The sequence below is a fragment of the Pleurodeles waltl genome, chromosome 5 (assembly GCF_031143425.1).
Source record: "Pleurodeles waltl isolate 20211129_DDA chromosome 5, aPleWal1.hap1.20221129, whole genome shotgun sequence".
In the NCBI taxonomy this organism is placed as follows: Eukaryota; Metazoa; Chordata; class Amphibia; order Caudata; family Salamandridae; genus Pleurodeles; species Pleurodeles waltl.
The window spans coordinates 87,357,545-87,382,189 of record NC_090444.1 but is presented as its reverse complement, the minus strand read 5'-3'; the positions used below and the strand labels follow the sequence as shown (position 1 = coordinate 87,382,189).

Sequence of the window (24,645 nt, the reverse complement as noted above, 5' to 3'; positions counted from 1 at the left end):
GGTGAAGAAGACATGCCCTTCTCTTGAGGGTCTGTGGCAGCAGGCTGCAGACCAGGCGGCTGTCAAGGAGTCTGGATCACATTGGATCTTCTGGGAGAATGGTCTCCTGTATAGTGAGCCTAAACTTGCTGAGCCTGGGGCAACCCGAGTGCTGGTGGTACCCAAGCGCTTCAAAAAGTTCCTACTGGATTTGGCTCATGATGTGCCTTTGGCAGGACATTTGGGGCAAGTCAAAACATTTGAGAGGATTGTCACCCACTTTTACTGTCCCCAAATGTGAAAGCACCCTGATGTGCATTGTAGGTCTTGCCAAATTTGCCAGGCAAGTGGCAAGTGTGGGAGGGATGCAAGGCTTCTTTCCAACCATTCCTCATCATGAGTGCCCCTTTTGAGCAGGTGCGGATCGACATTGTGGGGCCTTTGGACCCCAAAACAGCAATGGGCAACAATTATATTCTGGTCTTGGTGGACCATGCCACCCGGTACCCAGAGGCTAACCCTCTGAGATGAGTGATGGCATCCGTGGTGGGCCGGGCATTGATTGGAACTTTTCCCTCATGGGGTTCCTCAAGGAGGTGGTATCCGACCTGGGTACCATCTTCATAACCACATATATGAAATCTCTGTGGAAGGAGTGTGGGGTGACCTACAAGTTCACCACTCCTTAACAACCCCAAGGAAATGGGTTGGTTTAAAGGTTCAACCTTACTCTGAAAGGCATGATTATGGGTCTGTTAGTATCCATGAGGCCTAAGTAGGACGAGCTCTTGCCGTGCCTTCTCTTTGCATACAAGGAGGTACCGTAGAAGGGACTGGGCTTTAGCCCTTTTGAGCTGCTGTACAGGCACCCTGTAAGAGGACCTCTTAGCCTGGTGAAAGAAGGCTGTGAGTAAGCTACCAGTAAGCCCCCCCAGGACGTGTTCAGCTATGTGCTGGCCTTCAGAAACCAGACTTTGCACTTCAGGAAACTCACTCAGGCAAATCTGGAAGCAAGCCAGGAGGATATTAAGCGATGGTATGACCTGAATGGCACCTGGTTGACTTTCAGCCTGGCTAGAAAGTATGGGTCATGGCCTTGCATTCTCCAAGACAAGTTCACTGGGCCTTTTGAGGTGGTTGAGGGCAAGAGTAATATCACCTACCTGGTGAACTTGCAGACTCCAAAGAACCCTTTGAGGGTCCCACATGTGAACCACCTCAAACCACATTTTGAGAGGTCTGAACTGACCATGCTCTTGGCATCAGATGATGGAATAGAGGAGGCAAGTGAACCTCTTCCTGACCTCCTGTCTGTCAAAGAGCAAGATGGGTGTGTAGAGGTTGTGAACCTCTCCCCAACACTGACCCCAGAACAGCAAAGGAACTGTTGCCAGTTGCAGGGCCAGTTTGCCTCTCTGTTTTCCTTGACCCCAGGAGTCACCCATTTGTGCACCCATGATGTGGACACTGGGGACAGTCCTCCTGTAAAACATCAAATCTATAAGGTGACTGACAAGGTCAAAGCCAGCATCAAGGAAGAGGTCTCCAAGATGCCAGAGTTAGGGGTGATAAGTTTCTCCAGCAGTGCTTGGGCCAGCCCAGTGGTCTTGGTCCTAAAGGCTGCTGCCCCAGGTGCCACCCCTGAACTTATGTTCTGTGGGGACTACCGTGGGCTCAACACCATCACTAAAACTGACGTGCACTCCATCCTAGAGCTGATGAGTTCATAGATCGGCTAGGAGCTGGCAAGTTCCTTAGAACATTTGACTTAATGTCTGGGTACTTGCAAAGTGCCTTGACCAATGGGGAAAAATAGAGGTCAGCGTTTTCAACGCCAGAGGGGCACTACCAGTTCCGGGTGAGTTGAAAAACGCCCCTGCCACCTTTCAGAGGTTGGTCAACTAGGTATTGGCTGGGCTGGAGGATTTCAGCGCCGCCTACCGGGATGACTTTGCAGTGTTCAGTTCCAGCTGGGGGGATCACTTGCATCACCTCTGGAAAGTGTTAAATGCCCTGCAGAAGGCAGACCTCACTATTAAGGCTAGGAAGTGCCAGATAGGACAGGGTTCGTTAGTATTCTTGGGCCACCAGGTGGGAAGCGGCCATGTGGCGCCCCTCTAACCCAAGATTGACACCATTGTGGCTTGGGAAGCTCCCAAGACCCAAGCAGAGGTGAGAGCCCTTTTATGTTTTACCGGTCACTACAGGAGATTTGTCAAGGGCTACAGCACCATTGTTGCCCCCTTGACAGAGTTGACTTCCAACAAGCACAGAGGTGGAGCGCAATTGAGAGAGAAGCTTATGCTGTGTCCTGGGTGCTGAAGAAGCTAAGACCCTACTTGTTTGGGACTCACTTCTGGGTTCAGACAGACCACAGGCCCCTCAGATGGTTGATGCAGATGAGGAGTGAGAACCCAAAACTGTTGAGGTGGTCCATCTCCCTACAGGGAATGGACTTTATGGTGGAACACCACCCTGGTACAGAACATACCAATGCTGATGATTTGTCTAGATTCTTCTGCCTTAGTGATGAGAATTCCCATGAGGTTGGGTAGTTCTCCCCACACTCAGCTGGGGAGACACGTTAGACCTGGCATCCTTGGTGTGGTTTCCCCCCATCTTTTTGCCTCTGCCTCCTGTATTTTTGACTGTGTGCTGGATTTAGTTTTTGCTGATATTGGTACTTTGGACACTTTACCACTGCTGATTAGTGCTAAAGTGCAAGTTCTCCCTGTGTAATTTGTGATTATGATTGGTTATCTATAATTAGCAAATTTGATTTACTAGTAAGTCCCTAGTATAGTGCGCCATCTGTGCCCAGCGCCTGTAAATCAAATGCTACTAGTGGGCCTGCAGCACTGATTGTGTCACCCACATGAGTAGTCCTGTAAACATGTTTCAGAACTGCCATTGCAGTGTCTGTGTGTTCAGTTTAAAACTGCCATGTCGACCTGGCAAAAGCACCCACTTGCCAGGCCCAAACCTTCCCTTTTAGTACATGTAAGGCACCCCTAAGGTAGGCCCAAGGTACACCGATGGGCAGGGTGCAGTGTATTTAAAAGGTAGTACATGTGCTAGTGTGTTTTACATGTCCTGATAGTGAAATATTGCCAAATTCGTTTTTCATTATTGCAAGGCCTATCTCTCCCACAGGTTAACTTGGGGATTGCCTTGGAATATCTCTTAAGTGTAATTTCCCATTGGGATTAGGTAGAGATATGGAGTTTGGGGTCTCTGAACTCACAATTTAAAAATACATCTTTTACTGAAGGTGGCTGTTAAATTATGTGTTTGAAAATGCCACTTTTAGAAAGTGGGCATTTTCTTGCTTAACCTTCTTGTGCCTCTGCCTGGTTGTGGAGTAAATGTCTGGGTCAGGATGACAGTTGGCTGGTTGTGAATTCACTCTAGACAGTCACACCAAGGGAGATGAGGTGTGCGCTGCATATCCTGATGGGTCTTCCTGGACTAGAGTGGTGGGAGGACCCAACACTTGCACCTGAATAGGGCTGTGCCTGTCCTTACACAATGCAGTTTCCCCTAGGATGTGTCTGGGACCAGGGCAGGAAAGACAGGGTCGTGTGCACTAAAAAGACTTTCCTTTGAAGTTTGCCTACTTTAAAGGCAGAAATGAGTATAAGTATTGGACCAAAAGGCCCAGACTTTTAGAACACTTTTGGATCAAGACGAGACTCTGCCAAGGAGAAGAGCTGTGAGGAGGGGTACTGCCCCTTTGCTGTGTGTGCTTTGCTGGGCAGGCCTGCAGTTGCTGCTTCTGATTTGGAGAGGACAAAGACTGGTCTTTGCTCTGTATTCTGCTTGTAAAGTTTCTCCAAGGGCTTTGACTCAGCTTGCCTCCTGTTAAGTAGTCTTGGGGACATCAAAGACTTCACCTGCCAGTCCCTGGGTTCTCTTGCTGAAGACCCAGTCTTACCAAGAGGTGCCTACTCCAGATCCTGCTCCTTTGGGAGTGAAGTCTGTCAGAGAAACAAGTAGAACCAGGCATACCTACTCCGGACAACTCCAGAACAGGTGCCACTGCCCGACTCTGCGCCGCTGCCTGCACCTAAAGCCGTGGTCCCAGCTGAAGTGCGACGACCTTGACCGACACCGCAGGCCCGACTCCGCAATAGGGCCTCTAAAATCCCGCAACATTATGAGTCCCAAGTGCTGTGTCACCGAAGTCTGTGACACCTGACTCCGCCATGGCGCCTGTGGCATGGTGGTGTGACTGCGACACTGCAAAGTCACCTCATCGCGTTTTGACCCGCTGGGCTTATCGATCCAGCCGGATCGTAAAGAACAGACGCTTTGCTTCCAATGCTGCCTCACCCCTGCCTCTGTAAGGAAATGGCGCCTCACCTTCCCTGCCTAGCAGTAAGGAACCAACACCTCACCTCCTGCATAGCAGTACAGAACTGACGCCACACCTGCTCCAGGGACGCCTCACCTTCCCGACTCAATGCCATTTCTTTGACTGCCTCGTTTCTAAGATACTGTACCTGCGGTCCGTGCGACTCCGTTACTCACACTGCCCTCTCTCGCGAGTGGTGTAGAACTGTTGGGAATAACTCTGTCACGACACTGTGAGAACACCAGTTGAAGCAATTGTGTTTGTAAGTGCTTTTATTGGGATTTAAACTCTTAAATATCATCTTTGCTTGTATATGTTTATAGTGTTTTCACCGTGTTACTGTGTGTGGGTACAAATACTCAACATATTGCCTCTGAGATAAGTCTGACTGCTCGTGCCAAGCTACCAAGGGAGTGAGCAGGGGTTATTTTACCCTGACTAGGGTGAGGGTTGATAGCGCGTCCAGTCCTTATAAATTACTTGTACTTGGACACGCTGGAGGTCCGTGAACCTTTTCACCTAGTTGGGTTCTCCTCATCCAAGAATAGTCGGATCACTCAAATCAGTCATCAATAACCATTTGTAATCAATACCCAATTAATAATCAAACAACAAATTTGCTAAGCAGAAAATCAGTAATTAGGCACACCATGACCTTTCAGTCACAAATAACCACACCTGTTTATTAAAGGTTAATGAATTTATTTCCCTACATTAACAAAGCTAGCACAATATAAGTAAGTCTCAAAATCAAATGGTATCCATACACGAACATTACTAGCTGTCCATAGCGACGGAAGAAACGCAATCTACGCAAAATCTGGATTATAATGCACTCGGTTATAGCAATGCAAATCACTAATATAAGCAACTGAATTTGACTAATTTCATACATCGGTCAGCATAACAAGATTTCAATTCAACATGGTGCATCAAATGAATACCTCAACTAACCTCTAATTAGCATTGGCATGTGGGGCTTCATGCAAAACAAATTTAGTCAACACATGTTTAGAAAACTTCTAGCTTGGGTTCTGTCAAAATAAGCAGTTGGTACCTAAGAAGAAAACCACAATGCATAATACAATTATCCTTTCATAATGACCAAATACAATCAGCATTCAAGGAAAAGTCTTCGTCCTTCAAGTACCGGTTCGATCAGCATGGGGCAGATTTCAAAGGAGCAAAGTTAAAGCAAGTTTCCTTGCGGCAGCAAGGAGAATGGGGCAAAAGTTACTACATGGACAAGACGGGGCAAAAAGTCTCTAGGGTGAGAATTCTTAAAGTCTCTTTCTCTGCGACAGAGAAAAGGCATCAAAGTGTCATTCAAAGTGGCGTCTTGAATCTAGCTTCAAAATGGCATCAAAGAAAATGTCTGACTTCTCTTTGTCCGGTGGGTTTAAGTAAAAAAACGTTCCAAATTCTTCAGGGTCTTCCATTGGAGGGTTCATAGGGTGGCTTCCTTTCGACCAATGAACAGTGCCTTTCTCTTAGTACTCATTTATGCATAAGGTGTCCTTGGAGCCTTGGAACACAAGTTGCAACAAAGTTTGCCAATTATTTCTATACAGTGTCTTTATTGTCTGCACCTGCAGAAACTGACCTTGCTTCAAAGGGGATGAAACTTGCCTAGCACGAAACCTTGAGACAAGTGTATTAGTCATTTCTACTGTAAAAATACAACCTTAAAGTTAAAATCCGTTTTGTTAATACAAGTGAAAACCACACAGTTAAATTTGAGACCAGGCAAACTAGGCTAAAGCCTCTGCTAAATTTAAGCTAAGCATATAACAGTTTCAACAAGAAAATCATAGAACACATTTGCAATTATGACGGATTACTACATTGTCGATTCTTCATGATTAATTAAGCTCGTTTATAATAATGGCAAACTAGCTCGTGGGCACAATTTCCCACGTACGTTATTTTCTTTGTTAAAATCACACTACCTTATTCGATTTTGTTACATGATATATGAATATTTGTTAGTCTTTCTTTTTCTGCTTCATCAGGGTCCGTACTTGGACAGGGTATAAACTCACTGCCAACTAGAGACCCGAATTATAACACAGACCTTAACTAGACAAGGGGCCTTCTTAAAATGCTGTCATAAGCTCAGAGCCACAAGAGGGAATTCATCATCCTACTGTTACGGGAAGAAATAAACAAGGGCATTGAGAGATCCCCTGCGAGAGCTTACCTCAAAAACTCTCTGAAAAACTTGCAGATAAATAGATCTCTGGAACGCACTAAACACTTTTAACATTTTCAAAAAAACTTTTGAAGATTAGTGTTAGGAAACTTTCTTGCTCAGAGGAAAAATACATTCTGGCTAAACGTTCCCATGATTGGATGCTTCTAAAAAACTCCACTGCCTTACAAAGACAACCATATCTAGGCACTGTGGGCCTGATTCACAAAGGGTATTCATACTCGTGGCAAAGATCCCTCAGTCATGAGGGAGTCTCTGTACTCGTGGCGTAATCTCCCCATTAGGAATTCTCATTGTGGAGATTCCCCCACAAGGGCGGAGTCCCCCCTTGTGAATCAAGCCCTAGATATTCAGTTCAAGAAAGAAAAATATATGCTACACCGATTTGGCTGTCTGCCTTCTCTGGACCAAATTCCAACATGGGTCATTCACTGAGAGAATATAAATTGCAGATTATGTGGCAGCGAAAGGACATGATGCATCTGTCCAGATCTCCTGCAGCAAAAGGAGACAATTACTCTGGGAACCCTTTAATTAGGAATATTCAGTCCGGTAGGCAAGCAATCACAGACTGGTTCGGCCCCAAGGACACTATTCTGAACGCTGAGGGGCTGATTCACAAAGAGCCTCTGCACTCGTGGTGGAGGTCCCGCAGTCGCGGCTGGGGCAATGTAGTCATGGCGGGGGCCTCTCACTCATGGCGGGACTTCAGCAATGGGTAACTGCAGTACGGAGGTCCTGCCACGAGTGCGGGCCCCTCCGTCAAGACTGCGTGCCTCAGCCACAAGTGCGGAGGCCCTTTGTGAATCAGGCCCTTAATTCGTAAGATTCTTGATTATGGTTTAAAAAATGAAGGCATATTATCCATCTCCTGCCCAGCCATTAGACATATTTTAAGGGAATACATTTCCTAGTTTTATGTTAAAAAAAGTTATTATGAATAAGTAATCTAATGTAATAAGTGTACGCAATGATTTTAATTAATCAAGCTAGAACAAAATTAACTGATTGATTTATTCGATTGATTGATATTTGTGCCTATGGTAAGCCAGGTGAAGGCCTGTGGTATTGTGATTGTGGGCATAATCGTGTATGTGGGGACATTGGCAGAAAAATGTGGAAACACACCACCCATGTACGAGCATGAGAAGAGCTTCAATGGAATAGTAGATTTATTGGTTGTCTGGGACAAAGGGAGTGGGTTGGGTTCGATCAAGGTGACCGGGTATCATCGCGGGGGTGTTACCAGAGGCATCCACACCATATCTCATTCTCTAGCAGTGGGGCATTTAGTTACAATTATTCCATCTGACCCCATGGCACTCATAATCAGATCCTTATAAGGCAGTAAACATTTTTTATGCCGAAAATAATTTCATTGATATATGCAGAAATTCTCAAAAACATTCCTGGTGGCATAAATGGGTTTACTGTTGTGTACCTTCTGCACGACTGCACATAAATGTACCGTAGTAAATCGAAAAAAAGCTATTGTGGCGCTTTGCTCCACTAGCAACAAAAATGTTGCAAGGAGACCCATTGATTTCAATGGGTGCGTCATTTTAACGCCTGCTTTGAGCAGGTGCTAAAAATGGGTCCAAAAATGGCACACAGAAATCTTGTAGATTTCATTGCACCCTTCTGTGGGCCTCCTAACACAGATCACAGGCATAATGTGGCGCAAGGGGTTGCGAAGCGGCGTAATGCATGCATTGTGCCACTTTGTAAATATGGCGCAGTGATTTTAGTCTTGTTGAGCCACATTAATGTGAAAAAAAGTACGCTAATGTGGTGCTTAATCCAGTAAACGGTGGCAGTGACTCCAGAGATGTATGGGTATGAGTTTTTTTTCACAGAGAGGAATGTTTACCCAATGGAGAAAAAGAATGAAAGAAAATAATGTGCATTTCCAATTTGGGCACAATTTCCAATGCTTAAGTCTGCAACTATGTAGAGTTACACATCTGGGAAACAGTAGCTTAGGGAATATGCTAATTGACTTTCCCAGCAGTATGTCTGGAAACCTGCACCCGGCACAGATTATAAGGCATACTAATGAAAATGTGTATGAATTGCAGAAAGCATTAAATCTGCTCCCTTTCCTTGGAGTATTCTACAGGTGCAGATTTCTATTTTTTGTGTATTCCCCAACTTCCTCTAAATTTCTCTTCAGTAGAAAGTTTTTTATATTTAGAGATGTGTGGGGTGTGGCCAAGGCAAGGTGGCCAAACAGTTGCTCTAGTAGAGCAGTCTGGCCCACCCGACTAAGTCCTGCTTACATCCTGCTGCCTCGCTGCTAGTGGGATGCAAATTTTGCTGCTCCTCCTGCACATCAGGGAGGGGGTGATCTTCCTAGCCACGAGGGGGTTGCGATTTGCTCCCTGGATATGCAGAGTCAGCTTTGCAGAGGCCTTGCTGGGATTGCAGATCTGCCTGCTTCAAATGCCCACGTGCCCGACGACTTGGGACAAGTGGGTGTTGGAAAAGGCCTTTCTGCAGGGTCACCCCCAAACTTTTTGCCTTCCTCCTCCTATTTTTCTGACCTCATTTTTGCTGGCTTCAGGACTCTGCACACTTTACCAATGCTAATCAGTGCTAAAGTGCATATGCTCTCTCCTTAAAACATGGTGACATTGCCTCATGCCCAATTGGCTTATTTCATTTACTTGTAAGTCCCTATAAAAGTGCACTACATGTGCCCAGGTCCTGTAAATTAAATGCTACTAGTGGGCTGCAGCACTGATTGTGCCACCCACATAAGTAGACCCTAACCATGTCTCAGATCTGCCATTGCAGGGCCTGCGTGTGCAGTTTCACTGCCACTTCGACTTGGCATTTAAAAGTACTTGCCAAGCCTTAAACTTCCCTTTTTCCACATATAAGTCACCCCTAAGGTAGGCCCTAGGTAGCCCACAGGGCAGTGTGCTATGTAGGTAAAAGGAAGGGCATGTACTTGTGTGGTTTACATGTCCTGCTAGTGTAAAACTCCTAAATTCGTTTTTACACTGCTGTGAGGCCTGCCCCTTCATAAGCTAACATTAGGGCTACCCTCATGTACTGTTTGAGTAGTAGCTTCTGATCAGAATGGGGTAAGCAGGTCATATTTAGCATGGCCAGAATTGTAATAGAAAATCCTGCTTATTGGTGAATTGGGTTTAATATTACTATTTTAGAAATGCTACTTTTAGAAAGTGAGCATTTTCTCTACATTCAAATCCTTCTGTGCCTTACAATCCACGTCTGGCAAGGTTTAGTTGACAACCTCCTTGTGCATTCACAAAGACAGCCCCAAACGCAGGATGCTCAGTCACACTTACACACATCTGCATACTGGATTGGTCTTCCTGGGCTGGGAGAGTGGAGGGCCTGACACTTACATGTCAAAGGACAATGTCCTTCCCATCACACAATGGACTGCCACACCCCCTACTGGGACCCAGGCAGACAGGATGGAATTGAAAGAGGACCTTGTGCACTTCTAAGCCACTCTTTGAAGTCTCCCCACTTCAAAGGCACATTTGGGTATATAAACAGGGCCTCTGACCCTACCAGCGTAGACACTTCTGGACAAGAAACCTGCTAGTGAAGAAACTCTGAACCAGACCCTGCAACCTGCCAAGAAGAACTGCCTGGCTGCCCAAAGGACTCACCTGGACTGCTTTTCTGAGAGTGACTGCTGCCTTGCTGTTGCCCTGCTACTTTGCGGCTCTCTGGTGGTGTTGGGAAGTGCTCTCTAAGGGCTTGGATTGAGCTTGCCTCCTTTTCCCTGAAGTTTCAGGACCAAAAAGACTTAATTTCTGCAACAGAACTCCTTGTGCGGCAAAAATTGATGCACAGCCTGCAGAAAATGACACACAGCCTGCATCGCGGGGAAAAATTCACCACGCAGCCGAACAGGATCAACGCAGCCCGACTTCACGACAGGAGATCAATGCAACGCCAGCGTTGCGACCAGAACTTCAATGTACGGCCCACGGAATCGACGCACAGCCGAGCCATATCGATGCAGCCCAACTTCCTGAGAGGAAACAACGCAGCACCAGCCGTATGGCAGCAATTTCCATGCATCGCCATCCGGATCGATGCAGCAGCCTGTGACTTCGCTCCACACGCCCAGGATTTCCACCCATCGTCCCGGGGCGTCTGAAAACCCCGCGACCAGAAGAGGATCCCAGTCTATGTGCCGAAAATCGACGCAAAGCCTGCCCTGCGTGAAAACTCAATGACGCATCTGTGTGTGCCAGAAAAATCGACGCACACCTCCCCGTTTTCCACACATCTCCTCTGCGGTCCCTTGCAGAGATTCAGAACGCAAACCAGGTACTTTGCGCTTGGAAGAGACTCTGATTGTTTTTTTAAAATATCATTTTTACAATGATATTTCAACTTATTCTTATTGAATCTTGATCGTTTTGACCTGCATCTTAATAGATAAATAATATATATTTTGTAAACCCTGTGAGGTGTATTTTTGTGGTGTTCTACTATGTTATTGCATGATTTATTGCACAAATACATTCCACATTGCCTTCTAAGTTAAGCCTGACTGCTCAGTGCCAAGCTACCAGATGGTGGCCACAGGATAATTTGGGTTGTGTGTGACTTACCCTGACTAGAGTGAGGGTCCTTGTTTGGACAGGGGATAACCTGACTGTCAACCAAAGACCCCATTTCTAACAGCGGGGTTCTGTGGCGAAGACTTGGCAGAGGAGGAGGACCTGTTGGGAAAGGCTGGGGAACCTGAGCGGCAGCCCACCCAACAAGCAACTTGGTTCGCCAGCAGAGGCAGGACTGCAGCGTTCTGGCCCACCTGATGTCACGTAGGCAGCCAGGGAACATCATCTCTGCTTTCTGGCTGTGGAGGTGCCGGTGAGGCCTGCAAGGAGGCTGAGAACTGTGGAGACCTCCGTGGCCCATGAACACTGAGGTCGCCACCTAGGACCAGGCTCAGGTCTCTACATATCGGTGATTGTGACATGGTGCTTGTCCACATGGATGTTTGAGCGATGTACCCAAGATCTCCTCGTTCTTCATGATCAGTAGGTGCAGGAGATTGATGTTGGGTGGGGTATGGTGCTTACCTGAAGGAAGAGAGATGGGGGTCTTGTTAAGTTCTATATTGTTTCTTATTGCAAAGGCGAGATGGTCAGAATAAGCCCCTTTGTATGGGAGAAGGGAGCTGTGATACAGTGGTGGACTCTTCTCTTTGGAGTAATGCACAACTTTGACCCATTTGAAAAATTGCGGCAGTTATTATGAAGGTGATCTCCTGAAGTGTGTGGGGGCTAATTGCATTTCCCAAATGGTACAGGGGATTTACCATTCTGAAATGAATAGGTATTGAAATAGCTATGCTCCAGGAAAGACACGTGTTACGAGAGGAGTAACTCATCTGCGAGCGAAGTGGCGGGGTCTAGTTGGTGGTAATCTAACTACGTTAGGAGGGGGAGGCCTGATTTGGTGCGCACTGGAGATCACATTCAAAGAGAAGGTAGTAACATAGGATTCACAAGGGAGGCACGTGGTGGCCTAGAGGACTCTAGATGGATTGGACACAAGCCTGGTGAGCACATATGCCCCTAACATTGATGATGCACAAATGTTCTCATCTCTTATGCATATGGCCTCCTTCTACACTGACGTGCAATTTATTTGGGTGGGGGATTTTAATTGTGTAATGAACTGGAGGCTGGATAAATGACCCCCTAGGTGGGAATAGAAACCTGGCAAGGAAGCAGCTCTTCTACAACTCTCCAGAGAAGTTAATCTGTTCGATGTTTGGATGGCACCTCCAATAGATTTTGTGCTCAATAAGCGCTCAGATACTGAAATATTTGTCAACACACTGTGATTCAGCAGATTCCTATCAGATCACTCCTGCTTGCTTTTCATTATTGTAATACATGTTGTGGGGGGCACAAGTGGAGGTTTTAATGAATGCGGCCTTCCTTTCACATGCCAACAATTTCACTAGACAATACTTCCTGGACAACTATGGGTCTACAGACAGTAAAGCAGTGGAGTGGGAGGCCTATAAGGTAGCTTTTAGATGAGAATATATATATATATAAGATCTTTGGAGTGCGGGAACGCCATGAGAAAACCCTGTTGGGTTTGGAGCTAGATCGACTAGAGGCCTGTGTTGCGACAGAGCTGAAATGCGCACAAAAGCTGTTGATACCAAAAGGAAGGTTTAAGATGACTGGTCCCATCTTGATAAGTACACTTACAGACACCACAGACACAGGCCATTGCAGGAAGAAAATAAATCAGATTTCCTTCTAGCAAGGTTGTCAAACCGGGAGAAACCTTACGCCCACATATTGTCCCTATGGTAGTGTGATGGGAGCCCGGTTCGTCCAGACAACACATTAATGACCTCTATAATGTTCACTTAGTGAGGGGTGGAGTCACCTCCTTCTAGGCAGATGAACAAGAAGTTAGAAACTCCCTAGGTGAGGTATGACTACCATGACTCTTGCCCTTGAGGCCTCGCACGACGTATCAGAGTTGAGGGATGCTTTGGCCACAATGGCCATAGTTTGCAAGACACTGGCACAATTTAGAATGCCTCAGTATGTTTGAATATACACAAAAGGTTGTCGATTAATATGCAAAACCTAAAAGCCCAATTGAGGTATTATTTATTGATTCTCCTGTACAGCGAAGTGGGTACGGTAACATATTCTTGGTACTCAGAGGTTCCTAATTACAATGTCGTAATTGTGATATTGATAGCATTAGGGCTCCATGCAGTGGCCCTGCTAGAGATAGACCCTCAGGATACTTTATGAGCAATCAGAAGTATAATGCCAGGGAAAGTGTTGGGCCCAGATGGGATACCAGGAGATGTATACCTAGGCCAGTATTTATACTTTTTTTAGCGCCGCATTTGCGCCGCTTTTTGACGCAAAACGGCGCAAACCTACAAAATACAATGGCATTTTGCAAGTTTGCGCCGTTTTTGCGTCAAAAAACGACGCAAATGCGGCGCAAAAAAAGTATAAATACGGGCCCTAATATCTAAGGGATTCCAATGGATGAACCACATATATAACCTTATTAACAAATGCCACCCTGGGGGGCGCTCTTTTGCCGAGCACCTGGTGTAGTGCGGACATTATTCTACCACACAAGAAAGGGGATTGAGGCATCAAATCCAACTACAGACAGAACAGCCTGATCGACAAAGTACAAAATACAAAAAAGGTTTTGTTGGCAGGTTTTTGAAAAATTGCATCAATGGATGGAAGAGGGTAATAGTAGAAAGGATGGCAGTCCCTGGCAGACACCTCTCTGTGTTAATTTGGTTGCATAAGGAGGATTATGCACAGGTGTGCTGGGGCAGCAAAGGTGAATTGACAGAACACATCCTGCTTGAAAATGGCAGCGAGACAAGGATGCATTCTAGCCCCAATACTATTTTGTTTGTAAAACAATTATGTAATTGTACACTTGGATGTATGTAAGAGCGATTCTCCTATCACTATAGGTAGTAAAACTACTCCTGCATTAATATTTGTGGATGGCACTCTGCTGGTTTCAAAAACTGTCAGAGGTTTGCACATTTTACTTGACCAATTTGCTGGCTTTTGCAGAGATTGCAGTCTAGAGGTGAAGACCAAATATGTGACTATCAGTGACAACCCACACAACAAATATAAAGGGAAGATAACCAACTATCAATGCCAAAAACCATGAAAGGGTTAGCAACTTTGGTTACCTGGGTATTAAATGGATGGATAGCATATCCTGGGCCCAACACATCAGCAAGAGCCGATTGAAGCTCCAGCAGAACATAGTAGGAATATTAAGGGTTTTAACTAAACAATAATTAGATCAGTGACTCCTGCCCTCAAGATTTATAACATCAAAGCCTTGGGTGGCATATTATTTGAGGTTGAGCAGTGGGGAGCATCACAACTAGAGGATTTGACATCACTCGAAAACAAATTTTGGATTAATCTTTATTGAAGCCCTCCATTGATCTCACTTATTTTGGACATGGGTATGAAAACATTGTCTTCAAGATAAACTGGAGATGGGTGGTATACTCTGGAGGTTGTGGTATAGACCAGTGGTTCCCAACCTTTTGACTTCTGTGGACCCCCATTTTATCAATACTACAGCCTCGGGACCCCCACTGAATCATTATTGGAACCCAGGGACCCACACTGAGTCATTACTGATAGCTGGGACCTAATATTATTAAATTTTTTAAGCAGTCGCGGACCCCCTGTGGAGGCTTCGCGGACCCCCAGGGGTCCCCGGCCCACAGGTTGGGAACCACTGGTATAGACAGTAACTAGAGCCATATTCTGCAGCTTCGAAAGAAGTTATTGCCCTTGATACCCAAAGCAAGATTCCTCAGATCCAAAGTAAGATCCATGTTCTCAAAACTGTACTGAGTGTAGCGTGGTAAAATATTTATAAAGTGCATGGTACACTGGGAAAAATTATGTTAAGGAGTAGATAGCATTGAAGTATACTCTAAACAGTCACAGAATAGAAAATCAAGTAGTATGCTTGTGCATGTCCCATCCTTGCAATTAGCTGCAAGAGCTGTAGCAGATATTCCAGTCAGATATTGCATATTTGATCTTATTGGTGATATTAGTGATTCCTATGAATTACATTTTCACTTAACTTTTAGAGATAATTTATTTGAGCACTTTTAGGTTTTAGCAGTCTGTATTGCAGGGTGGTGACCTCTTCCTATTACATTTGCATTTATTTTATGGTTTTAGGAAACCAAAATAGGGTTTTATTTGAATGCTATTGAGTGGATACAGTTTCTGAGTATCGACTGGTTATACATGATACTGGATAATTGATTAGGTGACCCCCTTCTGTACATACTGCGAGTCTCTGACTCACTTTTGCCAGGACTACATTCTCTATTCTTTCGTCATGAGTGGGTCAGTTACTGTTGGGTTTTGTGGCACTCTAGCACCCGCAGAAGGTTATGGTTGGCACTGAGGGTCTGATTTGGGTTCTTTTATGAACTATCGCATAAATCAGGCTCAAGCACCAATTTGTGCTACACCCATTGGAGCATTACTTGAGGTATTTGTCTGGTCTTCTGCATCAGAATTTAAAATGTGTTGAAGTTATTATTTTCTACATTGTAATCTACAATACACACATTATATATACTAGTATGCAGAAATAGACATAAAAATTGTCAGAAAACAATGCAGTTAGTGAAAATCACAATAGTTAGAAATGGACCTAAGCACAAACCATATACTAAGAAAGTGGAATGCGAAAGTCAATCTCCCACACAGGCAAGTGTAGAGGGGAGCAGAGAGTACTAGAAAACCCCAAAGGTAGGTAACTACCAGAAACCACCCCAGTGACCAGGAAAGTAGGAGTAAATCACAGTAACTTTACCAGAACACAGAAACGAGAAGAAGAATTATGCAAAACCCAGAGGAGACTGCAAGACACCAACAGTGGATTCCTGGACAAGAAGACCTGTGGAAGAAGGGGACCAAGTCCAAGAAGCACAGAAGAGTCCAGGAGCAGGAGCCCCTGCTGACCCGGATGAAGGTGTGGAAGGAGAACCACCAGTGAAGAAGAAAAGTCAGCACTGCATCCAAGAAGACAAAGTCAGGTTCCTGGAGGGTGCAAGTGATGTCTCACGCTGGATGGAGGATTGCAGTTGGGTTTGCGTTGTCAGAGTCTGCCAACAAGCCTTGGCACACGCAAAGCTCACGATTAGCGGAAAATGGCGCTGCCTGGGACCAGGAAGGAGCAGGTGGATTCTACCTAGGAGGGGGAGTCAGAGAGGGCCCTCAGCAACTCAGAGAGCCCACAGAAGACCGGGCAGTGCACACAAGAGTCCCTCAGCACAAAACAAGACAGGAAAGTTGCAGAACAGGCCAATGCAGCACTACAACAAAGGCTCCCACGCCGCTAGAGAACCACTCAGGAAGCTGTGCATTGCAGAGTAGAGTGCTGGGGGCCAGAGCTACAAGATGCATAAAGGATGCCAACAAGCCTTGGCAGCTACAAAACACGCGGTGCACGGGAGTACTGTCTTGCGTGGGGAGGCAAGCTCTTACCTCAATCAAAGTTGGAGAGTTGGATGAGGGGACTGTCGGGACCACTTCAGTCCACCACCCGTGATCCAGGATCCACGCAGCTCAGCACAAGAGGGGATCCACGCAGCTGGTCGTCGTTGCAGTTCGTGCCTGCAGAAGCAGGGTAGTGACTTTTTCATCCCAAGGGAGATTTCTTCGCTCTTCTGATGTAGGCTGAAGACGGGCTGTATTCAGAGGATGCACGACCGGGAAACAGTTGCAGTTGCTGGCAGGAGCCGGAGATACAATGTTGCAGAAGGCGACTTGCTCCTTTGTTGCAGCTTGTAGAGTTTCTGGAGGGTCTAGATGCAGTTTCTTCAGTGAGAAGTCAAAGTGGAGGATGCAGAGGATTCCTGCTGGAGTCTTGCAATCTGAATCTGAGGAACCTCCAAAGAAGAGACCCTAAATAGCCCTGAAAGAGGGATTGGTCACCTAACCAGGTAAGCACCTATCAGTTGAGGGCTCTGACATCACCTGCTGGCACTGGCCACTCAGATGCTCCCAGAGTTCCCTGCCAACCTTAAATCCAGGATGACAAAACCCAGGGACCCTCTGGAGGAGCTCTGAGCACCATCCCTGGGGTGTGATGGACAGGGGAGTGGTCACTTCCCTTTCATATGTCCAGTTTCGCAACAAGACAGGGATTGGGGCCCCTGAACCGGTGTAGACTGGTTTATGGAAGGAGCGCAACAAATGTTCCCTTCAAAACATTTCCAGTGGCTTGGGGAGACTACCCCTCCCAAGCCTGTAACACCTATTTCCAAAGGAAGAGGGTGTAACACCCCTCTCCCAAAGGAAATCCTTTGTTCTGCCTTCCTGAGCTCGACCTTTTCAAGCAACAGGAGGGTAGAAACCTGTCTGAGAGGTGGCAGCAGCTGGGGTTGCCTGGAAAACCTGAAAAGGCTGAAATGGCAATACTGGGGGTCCTCTAAGGAGCCCCCAGAGTGCATGGAAACATACAACCAATGCTTGCAAAAGCCTTGGGGTATGATTTCAACATGATTGATACCAAACATGCCTATGTTCAGAGTTACCATTATGTAGCTGGACATAGGTTGTGATATATGCCCAGTACACACATAAAATGGTGCCCACACTCACGAAGTCCAGGAAAATGGTCCTGGAGGTTGAGGGGGCACCTCTGCTAATGCAGGGGTGCCCTCACACACATGTACCTTGCACCCTGCCTTCAGGGCTGGAGGGCCTGCTATAGGTGTGACTTATAAGTGACTTGGTGCAGTGACAATGCCAGTGAAAGAATGCTTCCACCTTTTCACACAGGCTGCAATGGGAGTCCTGCAGAAGTCTTTTCATGGGCTTCCTATGGGTGGCAAAATATATGCTGCAGTCCTGGTGAGCAGGATCCCAGTGCACAAGGGCAAGCACACTGACATCAGGCAGAAAATGGGGTAACCATGCCAAGAAAGAGGGTACATTCCTACAAGTGTGCTGTGTCATTGAAAGCTTTTTCCATGAATCATCACAACCTCAACATGATGGATAGGATCGTATTGTCTAAACACATGTGCTTTTGTACCCTGGGTCTTGAAATTCAAATAAGGACAGGTAGGAAATTCCAGTCTTTCCAATATAAACCTTTATATACTATCACACAATCCTAGCAAAAGAGCCCGAGATACTTTTTGTCCTGAGAAATGCCCATAACCAGTTATTGGGCTCTAACAGCAGGCAGAAACATGTCACCACTTCCAAGGGATGATGGGGTTATGGAATCCCTAAACATCCAGTAATTTGTCTATTCTCATTGTAATCATAGCTGAGGTGCCCCAAAATAAAGGACACACCTGTGGTATACCTTTAGATATTTTTTAAATAAACTGGATCCCTGTTCTATCCAGGAAAAGAATGTATGTTAAGAACTCCACAATTAATTGTGATTGAGTCCGCCCTGGTAGTACCATCTTACCAGGGTGGGATGAGATTGCCAGTGATGAAGCATGCCACATTACGTGGGTAATACCACCTCATAAAAAACCTTTTTTTTTGTACAAAAACTGTCCTATAATCTGGGGACAAGGAGATAACAATAGGAATTACCCGTTCTACCAATAGTTTCAATGCACAGGTTGTAATTTATTCCTTTCCACAACTTCGTACATCTACTTTTGACACCCCTTGCAAAAAAAAGACTAGGGGGCACATGTACAAAGATCCGGTTTTGCGACTCGCAAACTGCAGTTTGTGAGTCGCAAAACCGGATGTACAACACTGTACTGGATTAAACCCAGATCTGTGACTGGGGGGTGAGTGTTTGCATTGTCAGCACTCCGTCCATCATCCTTTTGTGTTGCTAATGTTGCCCTAAGTGGGAAGGGTATCCCCAGACGTGGGTCCCTTGCTCACTGTGCCACTGGAATCAAGCTAGCCTGGCTGAAGAAGGGTGATACCCTGAGACCGGTCCCAGGATGCTTGTTTCCGGTCCAGGGAGGACCTGGCCTGGCAGTTCGGGCTGGACTGTTCCCATGCGGAACAGGGTCAAGACTGATTTGCATATGGCTGGGTCTAAACTGGGGTGGCATGGTGAGCAAAAGAACGATGGACTAAATCCAGATCTGTGACCGGGGGTGAGTGTTTGCATTGTCAGCACTCCGTCCATCATCCTTTTGTGTTGCTAATGTTGCCCTAAGTGGGAAGTGTATGCCCAGACGTCGGTCCCTTGCTCACTGTGCCACTGGAATCAAGCTAGCCTGGCTGAAGAAGGGTGATACCCTGAAACCGGTCCCAGGATGCTTGTTTCCGGTCCAGGGAGGACCTGGCCTTGCAGTTCAGGCTGGACTGTTCCCATGCGGAATAGGGTCAAGACTGATTTGCATATGGCTGGGTCCAAACTGGGGTGTCATGGTGAGCAAAAGAACAATAGATTAAACCCAGATCTGTGACTGGGGGAGTGTTTGCATTGTCAGCAATCCGTCCATCATCCTTTTGTTTTGCCAACAGTGTACTTAACACTGTTTGCAATTCCCAATGGGGTGCAAATGACCTATCTCATGAATATTCATGAGGTAGGTTGCAATTTGCGACCCCAGTGGGAATGGCCGCCCCTCACAGGGATGGTGGCCTGCTGGAGACAGCAGACCACCATGTCTGTGACTGCTTTTAAATAAAGCAGTTTTTTTTTTAAATGCAGCCCGTTTTCCTTTAAGAAAAATTAGATGCATTTCAAAATCAAAATTGAAAAGTTCTCTTTTCATTTTTTCAGAGCGGGCAGTGGTCTGGGGGATCACTGCCTGCTCTGAAAACATATTTTCGCTGCCCTTCCTGTTTGCAAATGGGTTAGCACCAGTTTGAAACTGGTGATAACTGCGATTGTTTTGCGACTGCATTCGCGGTCACAAAGCAATCATACGTACCATTTGGATTCGGTATTAGGAAGGGACGCCGTTGTCATGCCCCTGCCTACTACTGAATCGCAAAACCTAAACTGCGATTCGGTAACAAGTTATGGAATCGCAGTTTGGGCTTTATACATCCCAAAAAGCATTTTTCAAGTCGAAAAGGGGCCGATTCTGCAAATTGGCCCCTTTGCGACTTGAAAAATGCTTTGTACATCGGGCTTTTAGTATCTACTCTGAAGAAAGCAAATTCACTTACTTTTCAGAAAAGAAACTTAAACAGACATAGGAGGTCATTACAACCCTGGCGGTCAAAGACTGCCAGGGCTGTTGTGGCGATTGCACCGCCAACAGGCCGTCAGGGCAATCCAGGGAATTATGATCCGCATTACGAGTCCCTGACCGCCAGCCTTTTCCTGGCGTTTTGAACCTCCAGGAAAAGGCTGGTGGTACGGGGAGTCGCGGCGCCCCTGGGGGCCCATGCAGCTTTTCACTGTCTGAATAGCAGACAGTGAAAAGCGCGACGGGTGCAACTGCACCCGTCGCAAGGCCGCAATACCGCCAAGGTCATAATGAGGGCCACAGTCCCAGAATTATTTTTGATCTATTTTCGGTTTCTTGTCTCCCTAACTGAGTGTAAATCTTGTCAGCCACACTGTTCTTAATTTGAAAAGAACAGATGCCGGGGCCCATAGTTTTGATCAGAAGCCCGCCGCCAGTGCTATTGAATGTTGTGGTGCTGAATACCAAGGCTGCATTGTCTTGATTCTGCTTCATGCCTCTTTCATCTACCACCAGACACCCCTACCACTTTACCTCAGTCTTTCAGTTTCTTTTAAATCCCTGCTTTCTTTCTTTACCAGTGTTTTTCTGTCTTTCTCTTCCACCTTCTTTCCCGCTTTTGCATTTATTTCTCTCTTGCTTAGGGTCATACTTGATGAGGAAAAACAGTTGCTAGTCCCTATTGGGATGGAAAAGCCCCTTGTATGATAATGCAATAAGTGTGAACCTTCTTACCAGGTGGGATGAGGTGGCCAGTGATGAAACATGCCACATTACATGGGTGGGACCACCTCATGCAAAATCATTTTGTGACCCAAAAGAGGTCCAAAAACCTGAGGACAAGGGGTTAGGGAATAGGAATTATCTGTTCTGCCAATAAATTCACCACACTGGTTGTGATTTATTATGTTTCTCGGAAGTAAGTATGGCATCTAAATCCCTCGTTTCTCTCAATGTGATATTATAACTTTCTAAAAGTACCCTTTCCAAAATATGTATTACAAATCTGACTTCATCAATGAATTGGGCTTGTAAGAAGAATTGCAGAGTCCAAAAATGAGCTTTGTAGCTGCTTCACAGAGGAAGTATGTAACATTGTATCCCAATGCTTTCCAAATAAGCAGCCAACCCGACTACAGTGCAAATTGCTTTTGGGACTTTGTCGCTGTAAGTACATGTTTAACATTAAACATACATGTCCTAATTTTCAGTACTTTACACCCTGCCTTGTGGGTGGTAAGGCCTACTTATGAGTGACTTATTAACATTTAAATGGAAGATTTAAGCCTGTCAAAAGTGATTATTTCAGTAGAATTTGCAGTTTAAACCTGCACACCCAGGCTGCAACAGTGGGCCTGCAGTCATGTTTGCGCTGTCACTGTAGTAGATGGCACAGTGGGTGCTGCAATCAACTACTGAAATTTAACTTACAGGCCTGGGGTACACTTTGTACTACATCATATGGACTTACAGGTAACTTAAATATGCCAATTAGAATTTAGCCAATTTTGACATGTTTTAGGGGTCACAGCACATGCACTGGGACTTGGTTAGCAATGTGCCGGTGTATAAGTCACAAATACCAGTAGCATCAGTACCAAAGCATGGGGGTGATAATGTATTTTCCTACATGTTCCACTATCCCTTTCTGGTAAAGTGAGGAACGTAGGGGTGATTAAGGACTCTCTTCTCGTACTTATATCAAAGGTAAATCAAGTTTCCAAACAAAGGCCCACATTACGAGTCTGGCGGTCCTAGGACTGCCAGACACGTGGTGGCGGTCGGACCACCACCAATGCAGCAGTCTGCCAGCCACATTATGATCGTGGTGAAAGCGCCACGGTCCGACTGCCGGCACTATGACTTTTTCACTGGCGAACGGCCTGGCGGTGACGGCGGTCTTAATCCTCCAGGGCAGGGCTGCCAGCAGTGGTTCCACTGCCATGCAAAGGCTGGCGGAGACAGGGTGCCGGGGGGGGGGAGCCCTGCACTGTCCATGACCAAGGCATGGGTAGTGCAGGGAACCCCATGGGCAGCCCCTTTGCATTTTTCACTACCTAAATTACAGGCAGTGAAAAGCACGACGGGTCCTGTCGCGCCCAACGCACCACAACATTGCTATCAATGTCCTGGGTAGTTTCCCGCTGGGCAAGCGGGTGGAAACTCTGTTTCTGCCCACTAGCCCAGTGGGAAATTCATAATAGGGCCAGCAGGTGGAACACCGAACAGAGGCCTCCCGCCAAACTCGTAATAAGGCCCAAAGTTTCTTCATAATGAGATGCCTTCAGGAAAATTTTGTTTTTTGTACACTTCGTCCACCCTTTGAACGCTCATCCTACTTTTGTTCCTGTGTCTTGACTATATCAATGGATTGTAACTTGGAGCCTTTCTGTTACTATTCAAGAAATTACAGACATTTCAAAAAGATGCTGCTATATAGCTTCTCAGCCTTCCATTAAGGTTTCACATTATGTCATGCATCAGATGCCTACACTGGCTGCCTGTGGGTCAACTGATCACTTCAAAAGCAATGTGCATCACTCATTAAGTAAGCCATGGGACTTTAACACTCTTCCTATAAAACAAATTTCACATGTCACCAAGCAAGAGCTTTACATTCCAGGATGAACACTTTCTCACCACCCTACCCTCACTTAGAAATGTTGCAAACTAATGGAAGGTGCTTCTGAGCCCAAATTCAAAGCTTTGAAACTCGATCCTTTAAATACAAACGATTAATATTCAGCTGGAATTCTGGAGAGCATTGAAAATAAAGCTCTTCTCATCCATACTATCATAGGATGCAGATAATGAAACATGCACATTGGAATGTGGCTATCCACAAATACTTCTGTTCTCACTCCATCTGTGGCACCTCATACATAGGTCCAGTGGTGTGCACCACATCATGAAGAATGTTTTTGAAACTCAACACCCTAAGTGTACCTATTGCATATGTGCCCACCTACATTCTACATCCTATCAAAGTAGAAATGGTGCACAGGAAATCCATGCAAATCAAAGCACATCACAGGCTTATCAAGAGCATGACAAAGTTGCAGTACAATGCAATACAATACATTGTGTAAGAGGAGTTGCCCCTTCTTCTTCTTTAAGTCAAAGGCTCAATACAAGGTGATGAACACAAGGGAGGGGATGAACGTATCACTGTGACAAAGGACTCTAAGAACTCAGTATTTCATGATAGTGAATATATGTGACACAAATAACAGTTATTCACCACCTTCTTTAAACTGCTGATGGAATAAAGTAGCACAGAAGGTCCATAATGTATAGCACATGATTGAAAGATACCAATGTGCATCCAATGTGCATCAGTGAGGGGTAGCGAGGAGTAGCAGCTCCCTTTGGCATACATGGCCCTGTTCTTGCTTCCAGTGTTCTCAAAGGCCTAGTGTCAAAGGAAGGAGCAAAATGTAAATAGGGTCATCTGAGATATGTCTACTTTCTGTAGTTCCATCACCTTGACCTCCCATTACTAACCTCTCAGGATCAAATAGTAGGTTATGGAGATGTTTGTGCTGGGACTGAGATTAGCCCTGTGACTTTTATTTTGGTTTAGGGGAACTAACATCCATCAACAAACAAGAAAGCAAGACAGCTAAATCTATAATTCTTAGAAGCAAAAATGGAAGACAAGTACTACTTCAACACAAACTGACAGTGGCCTGAAGGAGACACGCTACGGCTTTAGAAAATCTATATATATGTACATTATTGATTCATATCATGAAATACATACTTAGGCTATTAGGTTATTGATTGTTTTGCTTAATGTGGTGCCATAACAACGTTAGTTGAGGAAGGGGCAACACATTCTACTGCACTCCCTTTCTACAGTACACCAAGAAAAAATGGAAAATGGGGTAAGTGTTTTAAAGTTTCCTCCTTAGGCGGGTAATATTGACATTTTTCTCTTTATATATTTCAGTCTTAGCAGTCACAACAGCAACACCAGCAAAGACGTCTACTACCACAGTAACAAACCGTGAGTAAAATGTAGAGAAGAAGCCTGTAAACAATAGGTAATTAGGTGCCCCATGAGCATACACTAACTGATGAAGGTGTAAGCCAATAACCACACTCTTTGCAGTCCACGGCTAATGGGCCCCAAACTGATATCACTGTATGGTTTGCAACACCAGCAAAGACGTTTACTACCACAGTAACAAACCGTGAGTAAAATGTAGAGAAGAAGCCTGTGAACCATAGGTAATGAGGTGTCCCATGAGCATGCACTAACTGATGAAGGTGTAAGTCAATATCCACACTCTTTGCAGTCCACGGCTAATGGGCCCCAAACTGATATCACTGTATGGTACAAACAGTGCACTGCAACAGATAATCATTTCTGGAATC

General features: G+C 45.6%; 1 protein-coding gene across 1 annotated transcript in view; it reads left to right on the top strand.

Annotated features, from left to right (window-relative positions):
• The first annotated feature begins 2,083 nt into the window (after positions 1-2,083).
• Positions 2,084-24,645, top strand: part of LOC138296994 (adhesion G-protein coupled receptor F1-like) — a 113,335-nt gene continuing 90,773 nt past the window's right edge. Inside the window, exons 1-2 of the mRNA XM_069236511.1 lie at positions 2,084-2,151; positions 24,218-24,274. Coding sequence (XP_069092612.1) covers positions 2,084-2,151; positions 24,218-24,274 — 125 coding nt within the window. The remainder of the gene's footprint in view (positions 2,152-24,217; positions 24,275-24,645) is intronic.